The sequence below is a fragment of the Astatotilapia calliptera genome, chromosome 3 (assembly GCF_900246225.1).
Source record: "Astatotilapia calliptera chromosome 3, fAstCal1.2, whole genome shotgun sequence".
Classification (NCBI taxonomy): domain Eukaryota; kingdom Metazoa; phylum Chordata; class Actinopteri; order Cichliformes; family Cichlidae; genus Astatotilapia; species Astatotilapia calliptera.
In genome coordinates, this window is record NC_039304.1 from 19810775 (window position 1) to 19832843 (window position 22069).

Genomic DNA, 22069 nt, shown 5'->3' on the forward strand with positions numbered 1-22069 from the left:
GTGTGTGTAAACAACAGAGATAAAAAGTGAGCACAGGATCTAAAAGCTCTCCCCTTGTGTGTGTGTTTGGGCGTGTCGTACTGAGGAAACATGTCAGAGTGCTATAAACCATTAGTTTTTCATTCATTTATAAATGTATTCATTAACGTCAATCAGTGGAAAGAATCCAAGTAAAACCTGTAATGAGAAAGGCTTACAAAGCAGACCAGTCTCTGATACAATTATATTGTATTTTTAGGTCAAACCTGAAGAGAAATTAATGTAAAAATGCTAAAAACAAAAGAACTGATGGAACTGCAGCAATAAATCCACATGTGGAAATCTTTTTTCCTTCCAAGTGTTTCAATGTGAGTACTTATGATATGAATCTAAAAAACAGTATAATTGAAAGACAGTATTTTGTTGTGTCTTTGGATGAAACATTATGCAGTGTAAATTAAAATGTGTGAAATATGTCCAACTTGCCTGTTACTTTCAATGTGGTGATGTCACTCCACTCTGTCCAGGAAGAGTTTCTTCTGCCCCGACAGCTGTATCCTCCACTGTCAGACTCAGTAGCGCTGCTGATTCTGTATTCATTGGATGTTGGAGGTGTGTTTACCTTAGCTGGTCTCCATTTATACGTCCACTGAGCTCCTTCACCTCCATGAATCTCACATCTGACAGTGACTGTCTCACCTCTGTATATCTGAGTCCAGGGTGGCTGCAGGGTCACAGTGGGCTTAGGAGGAGCTGATCAAATAAAACATAGCATGAGTAGACTGATAATTTGACTTAAAAAATCAACAATAAAAGTTGTTTTTATACTTTTTAAATGTTTTATACATTTATGAACATATAATCCATTACTTGTCAGTTAGCTGTTGTTTGCTAACAATGCTGTTAAACCTCCAGTGGTGGATTCAGAGCTGGAGATTTAAAGATAAACGCAGTGAAAAAACTGCTGCTATGAGTAAACATACGAGCAGTTTGAGAAAGGCTAACATAGCAGACCAGTCTCTCCTAAAATGAGGACAATCATTTATTATTGTTTTACACTACTTTTGTTAGTATTTTGTTCTGTTTTTGGATGAATTGTGCAATACAAATAAAATAAGTGAGGAGATGCGTTTAACTTGTATCCCTGAATCTTATATCTGACAGGGACTTTCTCACCTCTGTATATCTGAGTCGTGGATGGTTGGAGGGTCACGGTGGGCTCAGGAGGACCTGATCAAATAAAAATATATCATTATCATTAAAAATCTATCCTGGTTTTATTGCTCTTGTTAATTGTAATTATATTTTTGTGTCCTGGTAAAAATTTGACTAAAAATCAACAATAAAAAGTTTAGTTTTTACCAAACAGATTAAATGATATTTAGACTCTACCAGCAGAGTGACTGAACACAACCAGGTGTGCACAAATCTAAACTGTGACACTGAACATCAACGCATAAACACACAATATCATATAAACAACTTCAGTTTTACACTCAAATATCACACAATTTACTTATTTCCAGAGGTGGGAAGTAACGAAGTACAAATACTTTGTTACTGTACGTAAGCTATCTGTACTTTACTTGAGTATTTATGTTGACATTGTGTTTTTCATAGTGTGAAGCATGCTGCAAAACAAACTGAGGTAGAATCACTGTGTTATTTAAGGCTGCATGAAAATCCTCTACAGATTAGTGCAGGATAAACAGGTTAGTTTGCTGTACTGTGATGGATTTAAAGGAAAGACCAGTGTGTGACTGGTGCACAGTGACAGTCCAATATAAAGTCAGTATAAACAGTGTACTGTGAGTGTAGAGACGAGGACAACTCATGAAACGTCTGCTTACATCAGACTGAATTCAGGTGGATAAATCTGTAAAGAGCAGCAAGTCAGCTGATCACAGCTCATACATTAAGAAAATCTACTGGAGCTCTCAATAGAAAATAGCCTGAGCCATTAAAAACTGATTTTAGGGTTTTCCACACGCTGAATCCCACTTTAAACTCTTGTCCATTCTCTTCCGCTTATCCTTATCAGGGTCGCAGGAGGCTATAGACTATCCCAGCTATCATAGAGCGAGAGGCAGGGTACACCCTGGACAAGTCGCCAGTCTGTTGCAGGGCTAAGACAGAGACACAGACAAACATTCACACTCCCACTTATTTAAAATAATCAATTCACTTAACCCCACTAAGTGCATGTCTTTAGACTGTGGGAGGAAGCCGGAGTATCTGGTATTTCCTTTCATTTTTATCCATGTAGCTTTGTACAAGGATTTTGAGAACTCCAAGAGTTAATACAAAAGCGTACACTGAGGTAAGCAGCACACATGCCAATATCAGTGAGATACACTGCACTACTCACACAAATCATCATCTTCTTGTAAATCTGTGCTGTAAACTGTTCAGATAAACATCCATGAAAAGAGAATTAGTCTGTATGAAGGCAGCACACTCTTAATATGATCATTTTAAACACTCTGTGTTCCTCCGACACTGCCTCGTTTAAGTTTTGGACGAAATGGATTCTGGGATATTGCATTTCGTCATTTCGAGCTGATTGGAGACCAGAACAGCCAATCAGATTTTTTTTGCATCCAAGTCTGTGATTGGCTGGTTTTGTGGCACAAATATAACGGTGTACAGAAAGAGTTGAGCGCGCACGGGCAGAAATGTTGAGAGCGCGAGCAACACATTGTGAGCGAGCGCAAGTGCAAAAACTGAGCGAGAGGGGCTGCTGTTGTGTGTGTGTGTGGATAATAGCAAACACTGAGATACATTTTTTGCACGTAGCAATGAATTTTGTTCACTCAAATTTAGTTTTTCTTCACTCAAAATAAATTTCTCCTCAAAATGCAACACAAGTTTTTTTTACGTGCGCTCAATCTTTTTTTTTGATCGGTCAGAATAGTGGCACAAAAATAACGCCATATAAAACCGACTGACAACTGATTCCATAAATATACAAGATGGTGATGAGGAAACACACGGAGAAGACAGCTGAGGGGAATAAACATAATGACACAATACAGGAAGCAAAACTGAACACAGGATGGGACACTGTCAAAGTAAAACAGGAAACACTGAGACCTACACCTGAGACACACGGACTTGACAACAACAGTGATAAACAAACAGGGAGGCAATAGCAGAGACACAAGGACAGGAACAGATTTACAGTATTTAACTGTTTTTCTACGTGATGAAGAAAAAGCTGCTGTGAGAAAGAGAGAAACCTGTCGGCACCACCCTTTGACTTAAATTGTAAGAAACAAATGTGTAAAAATAGAAAGAAACTTCTGGCAGCTCATCATTATTATATCTATACTATATTTCTATAGTAGATGCTGAAAAATAGAAACATTTCTGTTTACCTGCACTTTAATCATTTGCTGTTTTACCTGTTTGGTAGTTGTTGCAAATGGTTTGGCCTGTACCACTAAACTTGCTGTCTTCAGAACGTCTGCCCCCCTTCTTTCTTTCACATAATGGTATGATCCCAGCCTGTCTTTGCATGCGATTGGCCACATGGTGCGCCCATCAAAGCACGGATTCGTAGCAGGGCTGAAGATTCAGTTCCCACATACCGAGGGTCCATTAATAACTGGCTCGCAGGCCGGAAATAATTGTATCGAGGGCCGAATGTGGCCCGTGGACCGTAGGTTTGACACCCCTGATTTCGAGCATTGTAGGAGATAACAGCTACATATATGAACTGGAGTAAAAACAGTGTTTCTTACCTTCAGCGTTTCCACAGATGACTGTACTGAGCACTAAAATAATGAATAAAAACTCATCAGATATTATACTTCAGAGTAAAGTTTTTTTTAAAGGCTTTACTCTGATTATTGATTATTGTAAATTTAGGGATGAACAATAATCACCAAATTTCTCCTGTTTGCTAAACAAGCTCTAAGCAGTGACTCACTAATTCTCAGAGATCAGAAACATCTTAATTAATGGTGGCTTTCAAACAATGTCAGACGTGTACTTACAGAAAAAGCCCATCATGCAGAGCAAAGAGAGCCCCATCGTCACATCCAGCCTGCTGCACTCTGATCCTCAGATAATCACAAACAGTTTTACTTTGCAGAAAAAAAGAGAAGTTGTGTTTTGTTTGGGTGTGACAGAGTTTTTCTACAGGTTCTTCTTCTGATTGGTGTCTCTGTGCTTCCTTCCCTTTTGGACACAAAGCTCAAACAGCTCCTGTAGCTTTGACCGCAGCAGTTTTGTGACATGTTTTCCATCGCTTTAAGTCATATCTTACCAGGTCTTTTTTTACTCTGACAGCGTCCCCTGGATCATTATCATGCTGCAATGTTACTTGCATCATGATAAAGTCTTTTTAATGATTTTTTTATATTTTGATTCTTTATCGGAGGAATTATGTGGAAATTCTTCTTTCATGCTGCATAAAAACATCTAGAGATTTTATCTGACTCTTAGCTGAAACATCATCATGCAGTGCTATAATAAAAATGACCTTTGACCTCAGATCTGTGAATCTTTTCACCTTGTGGTTAAATTCTATGTTTGGCTGACACCCAAACAGAGTAAATGACTCACTGTGTGGTTGAACTGAAACTAAAGACCTGTATGTTTCACAAATTAAATTAACAAAGACAACAAATAAATGTATCTTCTATTGGCACATCAAAGTGAATGTTACATGTTACCAACAAAGACTATGTAACTCTCTCCAGAGTCACATGCAGACGAGGTGACCTTTACTAAAGCTTACTGAAGCTGATCATTTCAGGCCCCAATAGTAACAAATGAAGAAAACTGAGTTACAGATAACTGATCACTGGAACACAGAGACTCTGGGTCATCACAAAAACATCCATATGGTCTCTATCAAGGTCACAAAAGTTTCAACTTACAACATAAATGAGAATAACATCCTGTATGATTCAACAGAAGTTCAGTCTGTTTAGCTATGTGTAGACTGATATGTCAGAAGATATTATGGTGTCCCTACAATATGAGTGATTAAACTCTTAAACATTATCAACACTTATTCATTATTTTCAGTTTTACTGTGGATTGTAATTATTTATTAAAAACTAAAAATCATTTGCAGAAGGTCAAAAACAGAGGAGAGATGTCAGGAGGTTTTTATTGTGTATCTAAAGGCATTTTAGTAATTATTCCTTAAATCATTTATTTTTATATTTTTACTCATGTTGCCATAGTAACTCTAAACTTGAATGCATATTGAGTAAATACACAAAGCACTGAAACAAACCCCATGTTGCTTCATTGTGTTAAATATTTCAATTTGGTCATGACCAAACTTCCAGTTCCTCTTTACACATCCTGAGGTTTGATAGCAAGAATAAGACATTATCACAGCACAGAGCCAAAGTGTTTTCAGGAGACATTGAGATTCATTCTGTGGGCTGATGGAGAAAAACATGAGATCACTGAGGGTTTTTAAGTGCAGATAAGCCTGCAGCTGCGTGCAAACTTTCATTCATACTTCACAGAAATACTGACACAGGGTGAAGGGTTTTAGAACGGTGGGTTGATGCAGGTTTGTGCATGTGCCCAGAGCCCTGGGGCTCTGTCCTCAGCTCGTACTGGGGTGGCCAACCTCTGACAGGATCAGCTGCCGGTTGGTTTTTAGGTGATCTTTCTTTTTGGCTCCTTGTTGCTTCTGCTGGTGTGGACACGTGTTTGTTTTTGGGTCTCCTGGATCTTTCTCTGTTTTCTCTGTTGTGTGTCTGTGAAGGTTCTCAGTCATCCAGGTCATCGTAGTCAAAGGAGCTTGCAAAGAAAAGCGTCTGGACTTCTTTAAGTTGCTTGAAGACGTTTCACCTCTCATCCGAGAAGCTTCTTCAGTTCTAAGGTCAAATGGTGGGGAGTCCCACCATTTGACTCTCTGTTGTGGTTTTGCACCCTCATGATCACGTATGTTTTATCTCACACACACACACACACACACACACACACACACACACACACACACACACACACACACACACACACACACACACACACATACATGAGGTCATTGATGTTTGTTTAAGTGCAGAGATGGTGCAGATAGACTTGCAGCTATTTGCAAACTTGCGGTTTCAAAAATGTTAACACAATATTTTCCATCAGCCACGTCTCTTTAAAAAGTGATCCTTCCTGTCATGGTCTGATCTAAAGGTCCGAGTTTAAAACACCAGTAAATACTTTGTGCAAATAATTGTGGTCTCAGTCACTGCAGTTTCAAATCTTACTGCATGTTAATTTAGTAAAACAAGCTCCTCATTAAAGTCAAAAAGGGCAAGAAAGCACTTGATTAGAAAGCTCCTTCCTTATATATGCTGACGTAAAACAAAATATCAGCTACACAAAATACTGCTGTCTGAAACATGCTGCATTTCCTCTTTCCTGCATGGCACAGATAAAAATGAGGCCTTTCAATAGATTAAAAATAAAATGTGGCAGAGTATAGAGTATCCTTAATTTCATTGTACATGTACGATGAGAATAAAGGGCTATTCTATTGGCGGTGTGAAGAGGGAAGGAATGAGGATTTGAACCAAAATGCAGACTCTTAGAAAAGGTTAATTTAAACCCAGCTGTATTGCTGGAATACAAAAAAAAATGCAAAACTACAAAAAAAATTATTTGAAACTAAACGGCAGGCAGAACACACAGCTGTACGATGAGGGAGACCGCGATGCAGGACAGAGAGAGATGCAGGCATAAATACACACAAGAACAAACAAGGGAACAAACCACAGGAGGGAATCGTAGCTAAGAGGAGACACTTGGAAGCACAGCTGGACACAATTTAAACTGAACATGATGCACAAAGCACAAGTGACTATGAAAGTAAAACAGGAAGTGTGCAAAACGCACATTGAGACACAGGCTGTGTCCAAATTCAGGGGTAGCATTTGTCGATGGCTGCATTTGTAGGCAATTACGTCACAGTGACGCGACGAAGGCTGTCCAAATTTGAAGAGTCCTCCAAATGCGGCGGCAAATGCGTCCTTCATTTCCCCAGATTTGAAGGATGTGTTGGCTGTATCGTTCGTGGCCCACCATATCCCAGGATTCATTTTGGATTTCAGGATTTCAGTTTGACATGTTTTAGGGAACAAAGACCAAATGGCTTAATTTCTTAAAATGAGAGGAGAAAACGATCACCTCTTCACTGGGGTGAAGAATTCGGCCACTGTGGCATGGAGGTACAAGAATAAATCAATTTGCACATCATATTCATATGAGTACGGTTTTATTAACCCTCATACTGTACAGAACCGGTGATGTCCAGACGGTATTCCTCTTGTGTTCTGCTGTGAAAACTTTAGGCATTAACATAGTTGCCATGTTTTTCTCTCTTCTCTTATTTTTTGTGTGTGATCAGGACAATTCTGGAGAAGATGGGCCTGCATGGGAAAGTCACCCGCATGCAGGCTAGAAGAAATGGGATAACTGAAGAGTGGCTGGCCTCTCCCTTAGAGATAGGGTGAGAAGTTCATCCATTTGGGAGGGGCTCTGAGTAGAGCCGCTGCTGCTCCACATCGAAAGGAGCCAGTTGAGGTGGTTCGGGCATCTGACAAGGATGCCTCCTGGGCGAGGTTTTCCGGGCATGTCCCACTGGGAGGAGGCGCTGGGGCAGACCCAGGACACGCTGGAGAGATTATATCTCTCGGCTGGCCTGGGAACGCCTTGGTGTTCCCCCGGATAAGCTGGAGGAGGTGGCTGGGGAGAGGGAGGTCTGGGCTTCTCTGCTTGGGCTGCTGCCCCCGCAACCCGGCCCCGGATAAGCGGAAAAACATGGATGGATGGATGGATGGATGGATGGATGGATGGATGGATGGATGGACAAACAATAACAATAAAACAAGAATATTTATAATACATCAACAAAAATAAAGCCTAGGATCCTCCTGGTTTAAAATACGGTCCACGACTGGGACACTCAGGTTAATCCTGCAGTACAAGGGTCTGCTCTGGTTAAGGAAAAGGTGGAGAACAACAAACAGTTTTAGTAGAAAGGTATGATTTTATTTATTTTATGACATCAAAGCATTATTGTGATTATCAAGCTTAAGTCAAATATACTAATAGGCTGTGAAAAGACTTAAAATTTATACACTTCATTTGTGTAACTAACTGTTAGGTTTTATGTTGGCACAAACAGCAATTATACTGCAGCTAGCAAAAGCATGAAGCACCAGGCAGAACTCTTTGTGTGATCTTGTGCACGAGGAAGATGACCGAGACGAGCGCTGTTCCTGGAGCCCCAGTCCCTCTCAGTCAGCTCCCCCGTAGCACTGCTCTTTATTGTGGTTACATGAATATGCATAGATTCATTAACATATGACATCTCACACAGGCATGCATGTGCTCAAATAATACCATCTGTGTACGTGTAAGTATGCGCGCGTGTGTGTGTGTGTGTGTGTGTGTGTGTGTGTGTGTGTGTGCGTGCGTGGGGGAGGTTGTGTGTACATGGATGTGTGTATGTGTGTGTATGTGGGTCAAAATATGACCCAAAACTGGTGCTAGGAGCCCAGCTGACCACCTAAATAAAAGGCACTTATACTTATATAAGTATATATATAAGTATAGTAAGTAAGTATATACTTATACTCAACAGATATAGAGTAGGTGTCCTCCTATAATATAAATCAGAAAGAGAAGGTACGACCTCTCTCATGACCTTAGGATGTGTGTGTATGCCAGAGCACTGTGGAACGCACACAGAGCCTTTGCAGACTACTAAGGATGAGACAATCTATCAATATGTAATCGATTATATACCTCTAAGCATATATGATTATATGGTTCCAAGCATAAATGACAAACCAACAATATAACTCTGACACTAAGCTTTTTTGTGAACTCAGAAATAATCCTGTTTTCAGCTTTGTCATTTTTACAGCCCATCTATGCACATAAATAAGTTACAGGATCAAATGAATAACAGAAAATAAATGGAAATAGAAAATGTTCTTCTATAAGTTTCAAAGAGATTTAGTTTACATATTTTATATAATACAGTGAATGTGTACGAATGACCGGCAATCATTCAGTCACTGGAATTATGAAAAATGCTAAGTAATTCCTAAATGCATGTAGATTAAAGACAATTATTTTACCTGGATATCACTGTCTCTGACGAGCCTAAGGTACAAAACATGCCGGCGACGACGATAAAGTTTTTAAGCTCCTAGAGAATTAAAAAAGTACAAAAAACTGAGCGACATTTCTGAGTCCTTTTCAAAGTTTTCGTGCTGCAGTGCTAGCGACCGGAAAAATGCAGAATTAAGTGCGGACTTGAACGAAGGCTAGAAGACTGTCCAGTTTCACAGCCGTTTGCTTCCAACCTACCGGCCTTTCTGCTGGAGTGGACACGTGATTGTTTGGTCTCCTGGATCAAACTGCTGGGGTGCATTGTTGCTGTTTCTCACTCTCATGATCAAGTATGTTTCGTGACACACACACACACACACACACACAAACTAGGTAAGAAAACTAAGACGACCTAAAAACATAAACAGAGGGATAACAACTAGACAGGGCAGAATCATGACCTCTGAATATTAAATAACCCAAAACTATAAAGTCCAAACCCAAAACGCTGGGTGCAAACCCAGGATCACGACTATATTTATATACCAACAACAGCCTTTGACACACATGTAGGCAACGTGGCTGCTTAGAAGAACAAAGATGTCATTCTGTAATGCCATGTTTGTAGTTTGATCTCATATTATCACTGCATGATCTTACTTGTTGAATAAAAATATCACTGTACAATTTTGTAGACTTAAATTAAGTAAAAACAATTTTTTAGGGTTTAAAAATTTTTAATTTATCAAAACATAAACAATATTTTCCTTTTGCAAAGTCTTCAGTGAGACGGCTTCAGAGCGTAAACAGGTCAAAAACAAGCTTTGGTGCTCAGCAGCTCTAAAAGTGTTTAAGTTGTTGACTTTGACTGTTCTCTCTGTATTCTGACACATGATGGCAGAGCCGCATAAAAAAGTGCTGCCAAGTAAAAAAGCAGTAAAAGAGTCACAGACACAGAAAAAACTCTTCAAAATTCACCAGTGACTCAGTGACTCAGTTCATTTCAAAACACTTTATTAAACTGAATTATTGCAGAGACAAAACAAGACAAATAATCAGCGTAATAACAAAAAGCTGTGAGGGGCTTTTTTTCTAACTCTGTCTGTTTCACATTTTCGTTGCCTAATTGTTACGTCCACTCTTACCAGTACCAGTTTATACAGAGATCAAATTAGTACTGAGCAGGATTGAGTTCAGTTTATTGATGCGGCCCTCCACAAAAGGCCCAGTTTCTCATGTGGCCCCTCAGGAAAATGAATTGCCCACCCTGCTTCAGAGGGTCTCTGTGCCACAGCAGACTCCTGACCCAGAATCACACTTACAGTAAGTCATCGTCTTCAAAAGCAACCGAATGATCTGTGAGGTCAAGCTGCTCAGTTATTATTCATTTCTGGTTCTATTCCACAGTGTTACCCCAGCAGGTGGTAGATGACCGCCCCTCTCTGAGCCTGGTTCTGTCAAAAGTTTCTTTTTCATTCTCACTGTCACCAACTGCTCACTCATAGTCGTCTGATTTGGAGTGTTTCTCTGTATTGTTGTACAGTCCTTACAATATAAAGCCCCTGGAGGCGACTGTGGTTATGATTTTGCACCTTATAATAAAAATTGTCAACTTTTATTTATATAGAACCAAATTACAGCAACAGACAGTTAAACTGAATTGAACTGAATTACTTGACAGTTGTGTGCGCTGTCTGAGGACAGTCACTGTGTTTGTAAGTAGCCGTGTTCATTTTGTCACATGTTCTTTCTACTTTCTCCTCTTTGGATTTTAAACAATTTGTTGAGCACTAATGTGCACATGAAGCCCATTAGTGCTTTGAGTGCTCCAAGCGGGTAAAAAAGCGCCTCCGTCCAGTGAAAGAGCGCTGCCTGCTGCCGCTCAAAGAGGTCAGAGTCCGCTGGGTCCACAACGCAGGGTCGTGTCATTCTGTCAGGGGTGTCGAGTGTGGATGCGAGGAAAGGAGGACCCAAACGCTGGACTCACAGGGAGGTGAAGGCTGGTGTTTATTATGACGAGCAGATGAGCTGAACATAAGATGACTGGCTGAACTGAAATGACTGTCTTAACTGAACACACGTGCAGAGTAGACAAAATTAACATCAATGACACGACAAAGACCAGGATGAAACTGAGGACTTAAGTACACTGGCTAATGATGATGATTAGGGACCGGTGAGAACACAGCTGAACATAATGAAACAGGAAGTAGAGCTAATGACACTGAGACAGAGGGCTGGCACGGTGAAGCGGGAAACATGAATGTGGAACATAAACTGAACATGAACTGAAAACACCAGGTGAACCACCCAGGAACCCTGACACAGTCTTGACTTTAGACAACTGAGCAGAAGATGATTGAATCTGAACAGAAGAGGAGAAAATCAGATGTCTGAGACAAAGTCTGAGCAGAAAACTGAGAATAAATTATTCTGAAAGACAGTTTGGAAACTCAACAGAAGAGAAATATTTTATTTAACTGCAATGCAGCCTGTGAACTGAGATGAACTTCAATTCAAAGCAACTGAGCAGCAACTTGGCAACTGAACAAGAGCAAATTAATGTCTATATGAAACTGACAGACAGTTTGGCAACAGAACAGAAAACAAGTGATTCTCAACAACTGAGCAACAATTTGGCAAATCAACAAAACAGAAATGACTGTAAATTTTTAATCTGAGCAGAAGAAAAGCTGCTCTGGAAACATGAGCAATAGTTTGACAGGTGAACAGAAAGAGCTTGAAACTCAGCAAACACGAGGCAGTTTGATACCAGAACAAAAGAGAAATGTCTCCCAAGAACAGCAACAACTTCAAGTCTGTGAATGTAAAGTGAGTGTAATCTCTAAGACTTGGAACTGCAGATTAGAATATTTTGATGAACATGAAACCATCAGAAATGTTTACATGAACCAAATCAGTAAAAGTGGAAGATGGAGGATGGCAAACATGCAAAAGAAAAATCAATACTGAGCAGAAGTGTTGTTGTGTGAAAATGTCACATCAGGTGTTCAGCATTAAAGTGGACATGAAACACTACATGTATAAAGGCTAATTTACATCATGGAGCCCAGCTCTCAAAAACTGACACAGATGTAACTCTGACTGTGAAGCTGGATTTAAGAAATAACTGCTTAAAGCTATAAAAACACATGTATCGCCATATTCTGTCAGTACAGAGCATGACTCCACCAGGTCAGTTGGCTACTTTCAGTCAAAAGACTCACATTAGGTTGTGTTAGGTAACTAATAACAGAACCAATAACTCGAGGAAAATAAGGACAGTAAAACATCAGTTTAATGGGGTCACTGGCTGCACCTCGTGCCTGTCCTATCTGTGGCTTCCTGTTGGAGAACAATAAAGTTTATTATAAAAACATTGCCTGCCCTCGATGTAAAGTGAAGTTCTGTTCTGTATGTTTGAGTCTTTACAAAGAGTGTGACGTTAACTGTACCTTATTGACTGTTTAGGAGGTGCGACCCTCAGACGCACCTCTGTACCAGTGTGGAGGAGGAAATCATCCTGATTTACTTTCATTGATTTAAACATGTGGTCTCTGATATACACATGGTATCATTTGTTGTGTGTTCTGTATTGTAAAGATTTCTTTTTGTGCAAAACATGTGAAAATGAAATGAAATGTATTTTCTTCTTTTCAGAGCAGGTGATACAGAGCTGAGTGTGGAGCTGGAGAAAAAGCTTTATGTGTAAAACTGGTTACAAAGTAGCTGTTAGTCAGCCAGCAGGTGATAAAAGCATCCAGGAAGCTCAGACTTTGTATCCAGTGTCTCTGTACATTATGTGTTTCTGTGAGGTGGAGATCTAACAAAACAAACACTGCATGGGACTGTTGTGACTGTACCTGCATCCCATCTTCATTGTAGTAAACAGCACTCTCCTCTGGTGTGTCGTGTTGCCCTGTGAGGTGATCAAATTCATCCACAAATGAAAACAAATACGTTTTTAAAGGATGTTTGTTTTATTTTTAAACTGCACGCGTTTTATGTACTCACTCTTTCTTCTAAGATCTTTAAACTCAATAAGAGAAGAGGCGACGTTTTCATATTCATCTGCTCCTGAAATGTTCATAATTTTATTTACAGGATTGTAAAAACATGGAATTAGTTTCATTAAATCAAACACAAGTTTCATCTCTAACTGCTCTGTGCTTTTCAGCACACATACTGACCATTTCTGTTTGTCACTTGTGTGACTGATTCATAGACGTCAGCAGTACCTAAAGAAAAAAACAAGCCAGGCTCACATTAATCATTTTATTACAGTTACACTAAAGATCAGAGCAAACACAGAAACACTGTGAGAGTCAAAACCAGGACTGTAAGATCTTTAAATGTTCTTTGAAAAACTGCTGAACACAAACTGAACCTGAGAAATGTTTGTGTTAATGGAGATTTAATAAAAGTCAATATTAATAATGATAATAAAGACTGTTTTTCAATACTGACCATGTTGAAGAGAGCCGTACACATGAGTTTCATCCTGGTTGACTCCATGATTTGTGGAGGAGCCCGGACTGTGACTCTCAGACTGGATCGACCTAAAACATGAAATAAACACAATAAACTCAAAAGTAACTGATGTTTGTTTCAAATAATAATAAAAAGTATTTTACCAACCTGGTGAAGCAGGAATCTGTGAAAGAGACAAATGTTATTACACATGTTTGTCATGTATGAATTGTTCCACTGATATTTTGTGTCATGAGATCAGAATACATGTATATGTGTGAATAATTAAAGTGTGTGTAGTAAATAAACTCTCTAACACAGCATGAAAAGAAGAGGCTCTTACACTTGGACTGTCTGCAGCGATACAACAAGAGCAGGAGAATAATAATGAGAGAGACTCCACAAACCAGTCCAACCATCAACCACACAGGAGATGAAGAGCTGTCAGCTCCTGACACAGTTACTGTAACAAACAATAAGTAATAATAAAGTATAATACTTATTATTATACTGCATATTTCAGTTCTCACAAAATAAATCCAGGTGACTTCAAGCATTAAACAGACAATCTAATGTTTCTTCTCAAGCATGAAAATCATTTTTACAAAAACACATCAAATGTTTTGATCCTGCTCACCTTTAACTGACATCCAGCTCTGTGCTGACTCTCTTCCTGAGTACTGACACTTGTAGAAACCTTCATCAGACTTTGACACTGCAGAGATCTTCAGCTCCCCTCGGGGATCATTTTCAATAAGTTTGTCATTGTGATAGAAAAACACATTGGAAAGTATTTTTTGTGTTCTCAAACTGCAGCTCAGACTAACAGAAGCTCCCTCAGTCACAGGATGAACAGGACTCACCAGGATAGGGCCATTACCATCATCTGTGAAACAATCACACACAATTGTTTCAGTCAGACCAGCTGGTGCAAAACTTTTAGAAAAAGCTGTGAGTCGTGTCTCATGATCTACATGCAGACCTGGCTTCAGAGAGATTTTCTGAGAGCCTGGTTTTAATGACTGGAGAGACGTTTGAACAAGTGACAACATTTCAGTGCTTAGATGTTCAGTTACAGTAGGTTCATCATGTGGACCATCAACACTTCGTGTTGGCAGCACTTGCATTTTTGTTAGAAGGCCGAGGGTCCATGGAGTAAATAAATGCATCATGTTACTATTCTATATGGAGATTGTTGACTCTGTTATCTATTATGGTATCACTACATGTTTTGGCAAACTTTCTGTCAAACTCAGATCCCAAATTCAAAATTTGATTAAGCGGAGTGGAAATATAGTTGGGATGCTCCCTTCATCCTCCCTCCAGGAGTCAAACTATGAAATTATTTAATGGTTAAAGTTGAAATTGTAAATGTTTGTATGTTTGTTTTATTTTACACGACGTGTTTCCCTATTCCTTTATTCTGAAAGGGAGAATATATAAAATATTGTCTGCAAATTTTGACAAACTTGATTATAAAAAGATCGAGTGAAATGAGACCAACAATCAAGAATATTTTGATGCTTTGGTGCCTGTCTGAAAATGATCATTGATCATTGTTGTTTGTTTTGCCACATAGAATTACTTCACATACAGCAAAGCTGGGACAAATGTTCATGTGACGTCTAAATGATTCAGATCCAAGAAGTAAATGTATAATAACATACTCTGTACAGTGATGTTGACTGCACTGCTGAACTCTCCTGATCCAGACTCACACCAGTACACTCCAGTATCTGACTTTGATGTGTTGATGTCACATGTGGATCCAGTCATTCTCCAACAGTCAGAGAGTCGGCCGTCCTCAGAGAACTTCCTCACTCTCCACTCAGTGAAGTTTCCCTCACAGGTCAGTGAGACAGAGTCAGAGGTGAAGTGTTGCACTCTGTCAGGACTCACTGTGAGAGACGCTGCTGAATGAACATCTGGAAACAACATGCAGTGAAGAGACAAAGCTCACAGATGTTAGGATTCAAAATATCACAGTGAAAAAAATAGTTCTTGCTAAACCCACCATAACTGCAAATAAATCTATGAATGAGATTTGTTAATACAGATTTAAATGTTGTGACTCCTGTAGCTGGAAAGATTTCACTGAACCATCTGGGTCTCTCAGTAATAATCTCACAGCATCATTAGAAGCTACATTAGAAGTTTCTGTAAGCCTGCTTTCCTACAGTTTGTCCACAGCGTGCATGTTTGTTGTTTCACAAGCAAATATCTTCACCATCTGTCATGTAATAAGATGCCTGACATTTGTGACCTTATTACAAACAGTCAGATCATTATCAGACAGTTTAACATCAGCAGATCTTAAATGTTTGTTGTCTTTGCTTCTACAAATCATGACAGCACTTTTACAGGCATCATGTCTGATATCATTTTTCACAGCAAAAGCACAACAACATGAGGACTAAAGACCACGAGATCATCTGTGTACATAATGTGCTTCACAGGAGTCCTGCCAGCTTTACAGACTTTCTAATCATCACCATGAAGATTAAAAAGAGCCGGAGACAAAATTCATTCTTGTTTAACTCGGTGAGAAACAAACAAGGAGGAATTTGAATAACAACAGAAGTGTCTGACTGAAGCTCAGTTTACTTGAATGTAGTGAGAAAGGATGAGATTCAATTTAATGCTTATGAGGAAACTTAAATAAAAATCATTTAATGCAATTTAATTGTAATTGGACATCAGATTTCAATGTCAGCATGCCGCTGCAAGAAAAATAATGGTGAATTAAAGTGATGACATAATTTATTAGAGAGACACAAGCTGACCTGCAGACCAGACAAACTTTGGTTGACTGTGATCAGTGTGATACTCTGGGTCTCCTCTTCCAGCTCTGCACACATATCCTGCTGTGTGTGTCTGTCCATGAATGATGTAGGAGTCCTGTGCAGTCCCACTGCCATCAGGTAGCAGCTCATAACTGGAGGATTTCTCTGATAGATCAGGAACAGCTTTATACCAGTAGAAGCTCCATCCTGCAGACGGATGTTCAACCTCACAGTTCAGAGTTACTGAGGCTCCAGGACTCAGCCATGATGGAGACACAGTGAGGACAGGACGGGGTTCATCTGTTCAACAAAGATTTTCTCTCAGTGAACATGTAGTACAGTCTCTGAACAGTGAGCTCAGTTTATACAAAGAATAATAATCTCAGTCTATATGAACAGAAACACATTTTACAAAGTGTTCAAACAGCTTAAAGCAAATATGACCTACTGTCAGAAACTGTCAGTGTGACTGAATCACTCCACTCTGTTGTTTCATGCTGTGAACTTTTCATTCTGCCCTTACAGCGATAGTTTTCACTGTTGGATGATGAAGCAGAAATAATCCTGTATTCATTTTGATTTGGAGGTTTTATCATGCTGTTTGTTTCCCACTCATAATCCCACTCAGTGTCTCCTCCATGGATCTCACATCTGACAGTGATCGTCTCTCCTCTGTATATCTCAGACCAGTTTGGATGCAGAGTCACAACAGGCCTGTTTGAGACTGTTAATGTTCAAGAAAGTACAATAAAAACACATGAATGACAAAAGGTTCAGTTACCATCAGATGTAGTGCTTTGTGGTAAGTTCAAGTTTGAACTCACCAGTTGTGTCAATCCAAACTGGCTGACTCCACTCTGTGTAGTAAACTGGTTCTCCTCTTCCTCCTCTGCAGCTGTAGCGTCCTCCCTCTGAGACACTGATTTGTTCATTTGTCACAGGTTGATAAGATTTGCCATCTCTGTACCAGTAGTATTTCCATCCATATGATGATGGGTTCACAGAGCAGGTCAGGGTCACACTGCCCCCTACTGGAACAGCTGTCCTATCAGCTCTCAGTTCAGCCTTTGGTTTGGTAAAAATGACTGAATCAGAACAATTTAAAGATGGAAATATGTAAATGATCAAATATCACAAAACCATAGTTGAGATAAAACAAACTGTGCCACACAAAATATTCTGTATTTCTGTTTTGATCAAAACAGTGAATTTGTTTTATTTACTTTTGTGTATTTTAATTTATTACATACATGCACATTTCAAATAATTAATTTGAAGCATGACTGAGTTTATTGATCAATAATGAGGAAGTAACCCAGGTTAATATGATCTGATTGTATTTTGAACATGTGAGAATTGCTCCTAAACGAGTGTGAGCAGTTATCGTTTCATTGGTGTTGTTTTTTACTTTTGTTTTTGGTGTATTGGAATTTGGTGAGTAACAGTTAGTTTTCTTTGGTGTCAGTTAGCACGTTATGTCCTTGCGTTCTTTACTAAATCTGATGTTGAAGCCTCTGATAGCTAAGATGAGACCTAGTAAGGTTGTTTTATATTCTTTTGCTGTGGAAGCTGACATTTCCTGTCGCACAGATGTCTTTAGACCACACTAATACGCACAGTCAACTCTACCGCTGACATTACAGGGAGCAGTTTGGATGTGATTTCCAGCTGAGCTGTTAGGAATGCTGGAATAAGACTCCAGTGTTTGTGTTGCAAAACAGATCAGGTTTATCAGCCGAGAGCAGATCTCAGAACTGAAATCTGAGACTGTTGAATCTTGACGGTGATCCACGCCTAGGAGATCTGAACTTCCACTGAAATCATCTGTTCCTGCTGGATCAACTCATATTCCAGAGATCAGGAAACTGACTCACACTTCTGAACTGTGATACCACTCCACCGAGCAGTTTGGGAAAGGCTAACATAGCAGACCAGTCTCTCCTAAAATGAGGACAATCATTTATTATTGTTTTACACTACTTTTGTTAGTATTTTGTATATTTTTGGATGAATTGTGCAATACAAATAAAATAAGTGAGGAGATGCGTTTAACTTGTATCCCTGAATCTCATATCTGACAGTGACTTTCTCACCTCTGTACATCTGAGTCGTGGACGGTTGGAGGGTCACAGTGGGCTCAGGAGGAGCTGTTCAAATAAAAATATATCATTACAAAACGATCCTGGTTTTATTGCTCTTGTTAATTTTAATTATATTTATGTCCTGGTAAAAATTTGACTACAAATCAACAATAAAAAGTTTAGTTTTTACCAAACAGATTAAATGATATTTAGACTCTACCAGCAGAGTGACTGAACACAACCAGGTGTGCACAAATCTAAACTGTGACACTGAACATCAACGCATAAACACACAATATCATATAAACAACCTCAATTTTATAGCCAAATATCACACAATTTACTTATTTCCAGAGGTGGGAAGTAACGAAGTACAAATACTTTGTTACTGTACGTAAGCTATCTGTACTTTACTTGAGTATTTATGTTGACATTGTGTTTTTCATAGTGTGAAGCATGCTGCAAAACAAACTGAGGTAGAATCACTGTGTTATTTAAGGCTGCATGAAAATCCTCTACAGATTAGTGCAGGATAAACAGGTTAGTTTGCTGTACTGTGATGGATTTAAAGGAAAGACCAGTGTGTGACTGGTGCACAGTGACAGTCCAATATAAAGTCAGTATAAACAGTGTACTGTGAGTGTAGAGACGAGGACAACTCATGAAACGTCTGCTTACATCAGACTGAATTCAGGTGGATAAATCTGTAAAGAGCAGCAAGTCAGCTGATCACAGCTCATAGATTAAGAAAATCTACTGGAGCTCTCAATAGAAAATAGCCTGAGCCATTAAAAACTGATTTTAGGGCTTTCCACAGGCTGAATCCCACTTTAAACTCTTGTCCATTCTCTTCCGCTTATCCTTATCAGGGTCGCAGGAGGCTATAGACTATCCCAGCTATCATAGAGCGAGAGGCAGGGTACACCCTGGACAGGTCGCCAGTCTGTTGCAGGGCTAAGACAGAGACACAGACAAACATTCACACTCCCACATATTTAAAATAATCAATTCACTTAACCCCACTAAGTGCATGTCTTTAGACTGTGGGAGGAAGCCGGAGTATCTGGTATTTCCTTTCATTTTTATCCATGTAGCTTTGTACAAGGATTTTGAGAACTCCAAGAGTTAATACAAAAGCATACACTGAGGTAAGCAGCACACATGCCAATATCAGTGAGATACACTGCACTACTCACAAAAATCATCATCTTCTTGTAAATCTGTACTGTAAACTGTTTAGATTAACATCCATGAAAAGAGAATTAGTCTGTATGAAGGCAGCACACTCTTAATATGATCATTTTAAACACTCTGTGTTCCTCCGACACTGCCTCGTTTAAGTTTTGGACAAAATGGATTCTGGGATATTGCATTTCGTCATTTTGAGCTGATTGGAGACCAGAACAGCCAATCAGATTTTTTTTTGCATCCAAGTCTCTGATTGGCTGGTTTTGTGGCACAAATATAACGGTGTACAGAAAGAGTTGAGCGCGCAAGCAACACATTGCGAGCAAGCGCAAGTGCAAAAACTGAGCGAGAGGGGCTGCTGTTGTGTGTGTGTGTGTGTGTGTGTGGATAATAGCAAACACTGAAATTTTTTTTGCGGTCAGAATACTGGCACAAAAATAATGCTATACAAAACCGACTGACAACTGACTCCATAAATATACAAGATGGTGATGAGGAAACACACGGAGAACACAGCTGGGGGGAATAAACATAATGACACAATACAGGAAGCAAAACTGAACACAGGATGGGACACTGTCAAAGTAAAACTGCCTACTGGTGGTGGTCAGAGGGCCCGGTGGCGCCAGTGTCCGGCAGCCTCGCCTCTGTCAGTGCGCCCCAGGGCGGCTGTGGCTACAATGTAGCTTGCCATCACCAGTGTGTGAATGTGTGTGTGTGAATGGGTGGATGACTGGATGTGTAAAGCGCTTTGGGGTCCTTAGGGACTAGTAAAGCGCTATATAAATACAGGCCATTTACCATTTAAAACAGGAAACACTGAGACCTACACCTGAGACACACGGACTCGACAACAACAGTGATAAACAAACAGGGAGGCAATAGCAGAGACACAAGGACAGGAACAGGGGAAGAGAGGATGAAGATGAAGATGAAACACAGTAAAACGACTAAGACACAAGGGGGTGAGGGAGAGGGCGAGAGAGAGAGAGAGGGCAGAGAGATACAAACATCGAATAAGGCACATGGAGGGGTGAGAGACAAACATGGGTGACAAAACAGACTCACCACAGAGAGGAGACATGGAATGAAACACGGGAACAGAAAAGGGAGCCAATGAGCCACCACCCTGACACCATCAGTATAAGAAATGATTTACAGTATTTAACTGTTTTTCTACATGATGAAGAAAAAGCTGCTGTGAGAAAGAGAGAAACCTGTCGGCACCACCCTTTGACTTAAATTGTAAGAAACAAATGTGTAAAAATACAAAGAAACTTCTGGTAGCTCATCATAATTATATCTATACTGTGTTTTTATAGTAGATGCTGAAAAATAGAAACATTTCTGTTTACCTGCACTTTAATCATTTGCTGTTTTACCTGTTTGGTAGTTGTTGAAATGGTTTGGCCTGTACCACTACACTTGCTGTCTTCAGAACATCTGCCCCCCTTCTTTCTTTCACATAATGGTATGATCCCAGCCTGTCTTTGCATGCGATTGGTCACATGGTGCGCCCATCAAAGCACGGATTCGTAGCAGGGCTGAAGATTCAGCTCCCACATACCGAGGGTCCATTAATAACTGGCTCGCAGGCCGGAAATAATTGTATCGAGGGCCAAATGTGGCCCGTGGACCGTAGGTTTGACACCCCTGATTTCGAGCATTGTAGGAGATAACAGCTACATATATGAACTGGAGTAAAAACAGTGTTTCTTACCTTCAGCGTTTCCACAGATGACTGTACTGAGCACTAAAATAATGAATAAAAACTCATCAGATATTATACCTCAGAGTAAAGTTTTTTTTAAAGGCTTTACTCTGATTATTGATTATTGTAAATTTAGGGATGAACAATAATCACCAAATTTCTCCTGTTTGCTAAACAAGCTCTAAGCAGTGACTCACTAATTCTCAGAGATCAGAAACATTTTAATTATTGGTGCCTTTCAAACAACGTCAGACGTGTACTTACAGAAAAAGCCCATCATGCAGAGCAAAGAGTGCCCCATCGTCACATCCAGCCTGCTGCACTCTGATCCTCAGATAATCACAAACAGTTTTACTTTGCAGAAAAAACGAGAAGTTGTGTTTTGTTTGGGTGTGACAGAGTTTTTCTATAGGTTCTTCTTCTGATTGGTGTCTCTATGCTTCCTTCCCTTTTGGACACAAAGCTCAAACAGCTCCTGTAGCTTTGACCGCAGCAGTTTTGTGACATGTTTTCCATCACTTTAAGTCATATCTTACCAGGTCTTTTTTTACTCTGACATGTTTTCGCAACGTCCCCTGGATCATTATCATTCTGCAATGTTACTCTTCCTGCACACTGGGAGTCACTGGGAGTGAATGTACCAAAACCCCTTTTCTGTTTTGCAGCCTGTATTTTTATATCTAAGTCTTTTTAATTATTTTTTTTATATTTTGATTCTTTATCGGAGGAATTATGTGGAAATTCTTCTTTCATGCTGCATAAAAACA

At 39.6% G+C, this 22069-nt stretch overlaps 1 protein-coding gene and 2 long non-coding RNA genes across 7 annotated transcripts in view; all 3 read right to left on the bottom strand.

Moving 5' to 3' along the window:
- LOC113018834 (obscurin-like) overlaps nt 1-22069 on the bottom strand; it is a 159194-nt gene that overhangs the window by 107607 nt on the left and 29518 nt on the right. For 2 of the 5 annotated variants that reach the window (XM_026162232.1, XM_026162233.1), the window contains exons 4-12: nt 17147-17407; nt 16771-17046; nt 16323-16622; nt 15207-15464; nt 14177-14425; nt 13883-14002; nt 13708-13723; nt 13537-13628; nt 13260-13307 (exon numbers count right to left, since the gene is read on the bottom strand). In XM_026162232.1, coding sequence (XP_026018017.1) covers nt 13260-13307; nt 13537-13628; nt 13708-13723; nt 13883-14002; nt 14177-14425; nt 15207-15464; nt 16323-16622; nt 16771-17046; nt 17147-17407 — 1620 coding nt within the window. Of the gene's footprint in view, nt 1-11513; nt 12571-12932; nt 12989-13083; nt 13147-13259; nt 13308-13536; nt 13629-13707; nt 13724-13882; nt 14003-14176; nt 14426-15206; nt 15465-16322; nt 16623-16770; nt 17047-17146; nt 17408-22069 lie in introns of those variants that run through there. The other 3 variants (XM_026162236.1, XM_026162234.1, XM_026162235.1) reach the window with 3 other exon arrangements.
- On the bottom strand, nt 707-3997 carry LOC113018866 (uncharacterized). The gene is made up of 4 exons (XR_003271880.1): nt 3978-3997; nt 3723-3755; nt 1156-1209; nt 707-732 (listed from the first exon to the last, which is right to left on the bottom strand). It is a non-coding gene; the product is annotated as an uncharacterized LOC113018866 (long non-coding RNA).
- Nucleotides 18439-21631, bottom strand: LOC113018865 (uncharacterized). The gene is made up of 3 exons (XR_003271879.1): nt 21567-21631; nt 21312-21344; nt 18439-18469 (listed from the first exon to the last, which is right to left on the bottom strand). It is a non-coding gene; the product is annotated as an uncharacterized LOC113018865 (long non-coding RNA).